The 8859-nt window shown below is 55.6% G+C and overlaps 1 protein-coding gene across 1 annotated transcript in view; it reads right to left on the bottom strand.

Moving 5' to 3' along the window:
• Positions 1-1909: 1909 nt before the first annotated feature.
• Positions 1910-8859, bottom strand: part of LOC113208976 (protein decapentaplegic) — a 17450-nt gene continuing 10500 nt past the window's right edge. The window contains exons 2-3 of the mRNA XM_052267001.1: positions 6166-6537; positions 1910-5216 (exon numbers count right to left, since the gene is read on the bottom strand). Coding sequence (XP_052122961.1) covers positions 4306-5216; positions 6166-6523 — 1269 coding nt within the window. The 5' untranslated portion in view covers positions 6524-6537 and the 3' untranslated portion in view covers positions 1910-4305. The remainder of the gene's footprint in view (positions 5217-6165; positions 6538-8859) is intronic.

Here is an 8859-nt window from a genome sequence, read left to right as displayed (position 1 = left end):
TGATATCGCCACATCAGTATAACGAGGGTGTTTTTCCCACCAATTGTGTGATGTCGAGGGGTCGGGTCCCCCAATATTAAACTCGTTGTACACAAGAAAAAAAAAATACTCGCAAAATACTCGCGTAAAACTCGCGCCAACTCGCGAAAAAATCGAGAAATACTCGCCCATACTCGCCAAAACTCCCGAATATTCGCGAGTTCTCGCGTAGCCTAACACTTGTACACCCGCATGGAGAGTGGGGGAACGCCGGGGACCCCTGGTGTAACGTACTTAGTGAAATAACACTTTCCAAAACCTAAGTCTGCCCGTGAAAATTTGGATGAGCGATCAACCGTGTCCCGTGAGGATGCAAGAAAATAAAAACAAGAGGCACATTGGAGCGAGGCCAGGTACTTGCGCGGTACTGCACTGTAATAGAGACGTAGCGTTGTTTACTACAGGGCTGTTGCACCACCGACTGTCTGGACCCACCTTGATATGTGCTCCATGTTATTCTCTCTTTCTCTCTCTCTCTCTCTCTCTCTCTCTCTCTCTGTTCGCAACGACCGTTGTTTACTACGCGCGTCTATAATGCACTATTGGGTACCCTGTTGGCGACCCGCTGCGGAGCGGAACAGCAACATTCCGTGCTGCTCGCGATGCAGTTATTGCAGGTAATGAAATCAAATGAAATCGACCACGAATATACGCTTATCTTAAAATAATAACCTGCATGAGCGTATGTCCGCTTACAGTGCGGTTTATCACCACGGCTTTCGGGGTGGCTGCGCAAAAATGGTAAACAGAGAGGTAGGCAACCCGCTCTACTGCCGTGCGTTGCTCCGCAGGGGCGCGCGCTAGGCTGTGCCCTCCATGGAGGCCCTCGGTGGGCCCTCCACGGGGTGGGGAGGGCAGAAAGAGGCCCCGTTTGCGATCATCACATCACCGGTTGGGTGGTCTGCGTTTCCCCCTCCCTCTCCCTTCCCTCGGCCTGCAGGACGGGATGGTGCTCGCTACTAGAGCTGCCCTCTGCTTCACTTGTAAAGTTATTTTTATCGAACTTGGATTGAAAATGCACTGTTGCACATGGCAATCTTGCATATTTGGTAGCCTCTTCTACGTAGAACCCAGGGTTCAGACGTATGGACGCCTCATACGTCTAGCGAGTCATCAACATCAGTTTTATTGTAGGCATCATATCATGGCACTTGTAACGCTGATCAAAGGTTCTGTAAATTTTAACGTAAAGAGGGAAAATTATCGATCAGTGCCTCTTACGGCAAAAGAACATGACCTTTCCTGGTTGTCCTTCTCTGAAAACTTGCCTGGTACTCGAAAGTCTGGACAGCGCTATAATACCCCCTCCCAATATGAGGCAGACGCACGGACCGACAGATATGCCGAGTGCTGCTTACACAGGTCTCTCTTTCTTTCTATCCCTCTCTTCTCTCTTTATCCATTCCCCTTCCTTCCCCGTGTAACGAAATTAATAAAACAAATACACGCCAGACAAACGAATAAAATAATGAAGAGGGTAAAAGCCGGCCGACCTAAGAACCATCAGCGCGCGGCGCGGTCGCCGCCATCGGCGGTAGCAGAGAGAGCGAGCGAGAGCGAGAGAGAGAGAGAGAGAGAGAGAGAGAGAGAGAGAGAGAGAGAGAGCAGGTAGGGCAGACAAGGTAGCACGCCGGCACTCAGCAGCCAAGCCGCAGGTAGCATCCCACTCCCAGTGTGGAAACCTCGAACGGATAACTAAGTGCCAGTGCGCCTTAACAAAAATGTGTCACCGAAATGGGTTTTATACCACCAATGCTGTAGATTGCGTCATATCGTGTCCCTAAAAGATGCGTGAGGCTCGTCGAGGGATTTGTGAAAGGCATAATACGGATGTAGGATGCATGGAAAATACAACAGTAGAATCGGCAAGTTTTTCGTAGAAATCGTTTTTATTATTTGCTGGTCTCTTATAATTATAGCTTTTTACACTTATATCTCATATTTACATTTCTCTGTACAAGCAATATTCACAAAATACATGAAATATTTGCATGTATTTGATTATAAGAGCAATATATTTTTACATTCATGGTGTACATCACGTCTTTAACATTTAAACACGCCATATATTTACAATATTCACATGGCAAATAAATATAAAATTCCTTAATACAGGTACAAAATATATGCTGCCTTGTCTGCATGGTACATTGTAGATACCATATAACATTTAAAATACATAGGAATCAAGTCGCGCTGCGCTGTCTGGGGTGGGGCTAAAAACCACAATTGGACGGAGATTAAATTCTTAGCTAAATGAAAATTAAAACTCTCATTCTGAGGTCTGGAGAACACACACTCCTCGCTCGCTTCGGCTGAAATCAAATATTAAGCGTGAAAGTAGTGTCAAAACAGGCCCGGACGTTCGTATAACTACTCTCTCTCTCTCTCTCTCTCTCTCTCTCTCTCTCTCTCTCTCTCTCTCACACACACACACACACACTCAAAAAACACACACACACACACACACTCACGCCCCCCTCTCTCTTACACACACCGACACACGCTAACACAGGAATTACCACGGCACCTGTTCGAATAAAAAAGTAACAATAAAATCGACATTCGCCTGAGCCAAGCGAGGGGCGCATGTGTGTCAGGACGAGATGAAAGCCTGTTCCAGGAAAAACAGGATGCCGAAACGAAAAAAAAATGTACATCTCCTATTTTCAAGAGATTTTCAGAATCCCTCTTCCAGCATCTTCTATTGTTTGCAAGGAAGGCCCCTGCCTATTATCTATCCCTAATGGTATTTGGCGCTTCGCCATAGTTCTCCTACATCATAGCACCGTTGATTCATTTATGGCAATTATTTCGTTTACTCATTTACGTACTAACATTTCTTTTCTCACATTTTTTTCTTTCATGACGAGAAGTTGCTAACACAACAACGAATCAAACTAATAATAACACAGGACATACTTTCTCCTTGGCAGTTTTGATCATCAACTGATGGACTAGATCTGCCAAATTTCTTCCCTCGCATACTTCCATTTGCATCACATAATTCAAAAAATAAGGCTAAACAACATAAATAACAAGTCATGTACAATTGCGTGAAGAGCGTACTAAAATTACATAATCACCACATCATATCAACATGCTGCACACCACAATTAACTAACAAATTTCAACAAAGATTACAAATCACATAGATAAGTTGTTTTCATTAATTTGCAACTTCGAGAGACAGAGCTTTGAACGTATTACAGGATACAATGTACGGACATTACCAAAAATATTAATAAATTATCTTTAATTATTCAAACGGATTCAACACCATGATGTGTGAACCCGTCGAGACCAGACAAGGGAAGCCCACAATATTATGCCGACCGTTTCGGCCGCAACATGGACTTTAATACTGAGGAGCTGATTTAGAGCTTTAACATTAGCCACGGCATCCGCGTAAATATTTGCTGAGGCATATTGATATTTTATGTCCTCGGGCGACATAAACTTTTGAAACGAAGCCCCGACACTTGACACTTGGTGACCACGAGATTCCCCGACTGGTCCGCTTTCGATGCTCCACAGCCTATTCCGCTTAACGGCTCTCCTGAGTACCAGGTGTAATTCAGTGGGACGTTAATAGGAATAGGCTGTAGAAACAGAACTTGCTCACTGGGACCGTATATACGTGTGCATATATAGAATCAGTGACATAGCAGGAAGGAGGAAGCGGTTGCAAAACTACCGAGCAACACGAAGTGATGGGAGTCGTCTCTTGGACTGATTTTCACATTGACTCAAGTATGTTAGGGAATAGCACAAAACGCAGGGAAAAAAAGGATCGTACGAAGTGCACAGTATGTCTTTCCCAACAGTGCACGGCGCGGCATCATGCCCGGGTATGGGCCGCTCGCATGGCGACTCGCATGGCACAATTCACGAAGCTGTGACTTGGGCCGTTTAGATAAGGTGGCAAGTTAGAAATAACACGTTGGACGGCATTTGACTGGCCTGTCCGCATTCTGGACAGAGATGGGGAGGGGGGAGGGACCCGCACGGCGGACGAGCACAACGGGAAAAACGGACCAAGAGTCAACTTTTCTAAATTATATAAAATAATTTAGATTTGATTTAAAACAATAACAAAGTAATCTCTTCATTGGCTCTAAAACCTTTGGCAAATGCGCTTTGGCGCCACTGCCATAGGAGCGCAGCAAAGTGTCTGGCTTTCTAAAAGTCGTAAAAAAAGTTCATTTCTTTTTCTGGCGCGGTCCGGTGTTGAACTCGCGGACCGGTGCTCGCGCGCAGCACATGCTACCTACAGCCACAGCCGATGACGGCCATGTCCTGGTAGTTCTTGAGCACCACCTTGCCCTCCTCGTCCGTGTAGAGCATGGATATGCTGGTGAGCTGCGTGGGGACGCAGCACGCCTTGGGCACGGCGCCGGGGTTCACCGAATGCATGAGCGTCTGCACGATGGCGTGGTTGGTGGAGTTGAGGTGGTCCGCCATGGGGAACGGGCAGTCGCCGTGGCAGTAGTACGCCTCGTACCCGGGTGGCGCGACGATCCAGTCGTTCCAGCCCACGTCCGCGAAGTCGACGTACAGGGGGTGCCGCCGACAGTTCTCGGTGCCGTTCTTTCTCTTGTGCTTCCGGTGGTGGTGGCTGCCGTTGTGGTGGCCGCCCTGGTGCGCGCGCTTGGAGCGCGGGGTGGACCGCGCCGGCCGCTTGGGGATCCGGCCGTCGTCCGTGTAGGTGAAGAGCAGCGGCTGCACGTGCTTCCACGCGTGCTCGTCCTCCTCGGCGTGCCGGCGCAGCCTGACGTGCCGGTGCGCGTCCGCCCTGCTGCTGCCGTTGGAGGCCGCCATGCTGATGAGCAGGCCGTGGTTGCCGGCGGGGTCCTCGATCCACCGGTGCACCGCCGGCAGCACGTCCAGCCGCACGTCCTCGCCCTGCCGCACGTCCACGACGCGCTGGTCCACCAGGCGCGTGATGGGCCCGCGCACGCCCCGCACCCCCGGCCGCACGATGTCGTGCACCTGGACCCGCAGGCGCACGTCGCCGACGTCGTTGTCCTCGTCGCCGTCCTGGTGGAGGGCGCTCCGGCTCAGCTGGAGCTCGGCCGCCTCGAGCCGCTCCTCGCGCGGCACGCCGCCCTGCCCGGCCACGTCGAACATGAGGCGGAACCGGTCCGGCCTCCGGAACGTGGCGTCCACGCCGCTCGCTGCAACAACAGGAAGGGGCACGTCAGCACGGAACGTCATGGGCAGAACGTCACGGGGAGCGTCACAGCGCACGTAACAGGGGGGCGAGAGGGCGTCCCTTCACCCTATTGGCACAGGCCGTGTGCGCGCGCTCCCCCTCGCCACACAACGACAAGAAACAATCATAAATTAGGTCTCTATCGCGCGAGAAATATGTCACACCCTCTCCCTCCCCGCCTCTCCTCGCACAAATAATGCTCTTTCGCATGGAGCTGCGGCCAGGCCAGCCATGAGACCAGCTCGGAGGTGTATGACTTATTGCCGCGATTATACAGGAAGGCTATGTTTTTAGTTCCCCCCTCCCCACTCCCGCCGCTCTACTCCCCCCCCCCTCTCTTTCCCTCCCACTCTCATCGTATTCCCTCCTTGTTTTTCATCTGCAATATTAAAAACGAGCGAGAGGAGCGGGAGAAACACAGGCCGGCGCGCTGGTGGTGTTTTTATGCGAGCGCCGGGGCAACAAAGTTGCACCAATCCGCGTGCAGTCCACACACACGCACGCACGCACGCACGTATACGCACGCACTCTCACGCGCACATGGCCTCTTGTTATTCCTGCTGTCAATGCATGCGAACAGGTCGAACCAGCGCCTCTCTCTGTACACCGGGACGCATTGAGGCGGTGGTGCGCGCAGCAGCGCACGCATGAGGACGCCCGGACAATAGGCAATACGCGGTGCTGGGCTCGTATAGTGCGTCGGCCGCGCCTTATATAGGGCCCTGGCGATAACACAAACAAACGCACGCACACGCACGCACGCCGCACACATCTGCGGTTACGCAAAGCCGCTATTCACGGTGCTGCCTAGGCGAGGAGCCGCCAGAGACCGAAGGACGAATGATCGAAATGGGACCGCACGGAGACCACCCCATCCCCATCCCCGATCCCTGACCCCGGGGGATGCTCACCTTTATGTGGGAAGGATCTGACGGTGTTGGCTGAGCGGGTGAGCCGGCCCGGCAGCGGCAGCGACGCCGTGTCCAGGTCCATGCCCGTCTGCTGCTTGTACAGCCGCACCATCGCCTCGGGGATCACCACGTTGCCCACCGGCTTCGGCCTCTTGTTGAAGCCGAACAGCGACAGCAGGTTCTTCTCCACGGTCTGCAGCACCTCGGGGGATGGCCGGGGGCGTGGCGGCGTGGCGGCGGCGGCGGTGGTGGCGGCGTCGGGGACGTCCTCGGCGTCCAACTCCAGGGCGTGCGCGGGCGGGGCTAGGGGCGTCAGGAGCGTCGCTAGCACGAGCAGCACCATCAGCAGCCCGCGCATGGTCGCTCGCACTCCTGCGGACAGAGAAGAAGGGCATGTCCATCAGTCACAGGCTTCCTCCCGACGACTTGAGTGAGTCACTCCTTCCCCTCCTCGGGGGCGCGGGCCCGGGGCGCACTTCCTGTCCTCGCACCTGCAGTGGTGCGGGGTCCTGCGGGGTCTCAGGTGACGCGCGGAGGACCCTCCTCCTGGCACGCCACTAGACGGACAGCCCAGCCGGCCGGTGGGCAGACAGACAGTCTCGGCCCTTTGCTCTTATCTAACCGGCCTGGCCTGCGCATGGCGCTCATACGCCATGTCTGTACCAAAAATACCTCGCACACCACCACTTTGACGCGTGCCGGACGAGGGGGGAGGGAGGGTGGGGGCAAGGAATGCAGGAGCGTTATGGAGAGAAAGCCGTCGTCCTCTCCCCTCTTCTCCTCCCCTCTCCCTGGAAGCCCTACCCGCCCTGCCTACCTGCCCTCTCGCATATTTATTGACATTCTTTCCAGTATGGTTCTTATCTGGTCCGGTTCGCCCCGCCCGCCCCTCGCCGCTCCAGTTCCAGTATGTTCCAGCTGCTGTTTGTGGCCCTCGGATAGTTCGCCGCAGCGCCGACAGGGGCGCGACATGTCTCCTTTGCCTTGACCAGCGGCACAATCCGCTCTCCGCGCCGTTTATGCGCTTTAGAAAATATTGTTGCACTGGCCAAGTTGTTGTCCCGCCCCGCCCGACGGCTCGCTAGAGCGGGCACGGGGTGGGTGCGGGGCGGGCAGGACTTGCTGCTCGGCCCTGCCCGCCGCGCCAGCCAGACTCCAGCCAGACTAACCTGGCCGAGTTCCAGCGGCAGCAGGACCAGAGGACAGCCCTCCCGTCCCCGCGCAGTGCCACGCGCCGCGGCCGCGTCGCGGCTGTGGTTTCGCGATCGGGAGCCTTTTATCTTAGCGTGAGCGGGGGAGTAAATAACTAAAGCACGATGAAAAATATGAAAACATTGCCCTGGCCCCGGGCCGCTCTGTCTGCGACGTCACTGGGTTCGCGGAAATGAGACGACTGTAGCGGCAATCTCAGTGCTTGCAGGGCGTACGACGGGGCCGCGAACGCGCTGCCCCCCGGTGATAAGTAAGCCAGGGAGTGACCGAAATAGAACGCCCCGCCGCGCCCCGCCCCGCGCCCGTCGCGCGCGGCCAGGCTCCAACCCTGGCGGACTCCAACGTCATCTGACTCTGGCTCGGCTCCGCTGCGACCGCGCTCCGCCACGCCCCGGGGAGGTGACCGGTCTGGCGGGTACCTGTACCTTCCTCCGAGAGAGGTACCCGGGACGGTCCCCCGCGGCGGCACCGCGCAGTCCGCGCAGCGTGGCGTGCAGACCCCGTTCAAAAGGCAAAGAAGAAGAGGAAGAAACAAATAATAAAAATAAAGAACGGCAGGCTGCGCTTAGGGAACCGAATCTGCGACGACCTGATCGCACGCCTCGGCGCGAGCCTCGCAGGGAGCTGCACCAGCAGACATGACCGGCCAGCGTGGAGCTTGCTCAGTCCTGAGGAGGCCGCCGTCGAGGAGGCTACGGCGGTAGGCCGCGGCCGACACAACGTCCATCCCGGTTGGCAAGGTGTCGTCGCACTTTTTATGCATTTTCGTCCCGGGCCGGTCTCGAGACGAGATGGGACTGGTTCTACGGGAGGGGGTATTGGGGGTGGGGGACTCACCTCAGGGCACTCCCGCACAATCCCGTCCTGCCCCTATCCCTCTCGCACTGAACATCACCTGAGGAGGGTGCAGACCGTGCCCTATCCGACGGTGACGGCGAGGTTCGTTTTCGGATTAAGTGACGTGCCCTTCGGAAAGCGATGCGATGTCGATGTCCACCGGGGGTCCGCCTCCCCCTCCCCCTCTTTTCTCAACGCCTACCCGGGAGCCCTACCAGAAGAGCGAAAACAATCGCCTAATTCCTGCAATCCCCCCGTCAATGGAATTAGTGTTTCGCTGGAAGACGCTCTGGACCGCGCGCGTGCGGCTGCGTTCCCCCGGCGTGCGCACGGCTGACCCTGTCCTTGTCGCACCCGAGCGGCCCCTGCCAGGGGGCTGGAGAGGGCGAGCGAGAGAGAGAGCGAGAGTGCGGTGTGATGACTCGGACACAGGCATAAGTGGGGTCCTCGAGGCTCTGCCCCCGCCCCGGGGTGGCCGTTGCCCCCGCCCGAGCCCGGCAGAGTCCGGCTCCCGAGGCTTCCAGGATAGGCCAAGGCTCCGGCGTGCACAGCACAGCGCAGCACCTCGAAGCGTGGCCGTGACTTCTCGTCAAGGGCTTAGTGCTTCCAGAGGTAAGTAAGAAGGGGGGCAGGGGGGAGGAGGGG

The sequence above is a fragment of the Frankliniella occidentalis genome, unplaced genomic scaffold (genome assembly GCF_000697945.3).
Source record: "Frankliniella occidentalis isolate FOCC.00 unplaced genomic scaffold, Focc_3.1 Scaffold45, whole genome shotgun sequence".
Classification (NCBI taxonomy): Eukaryota; Metazoa; Arthropoda; class Insecta; order Thysanoptera; family Thripidae; genus Frankliniella; species Frankliniella occidentalis.
Note: the sequence above shows the minus strand (reverse complement) of the source record. Positions and strands in the feature narration are given on the sequence as shown.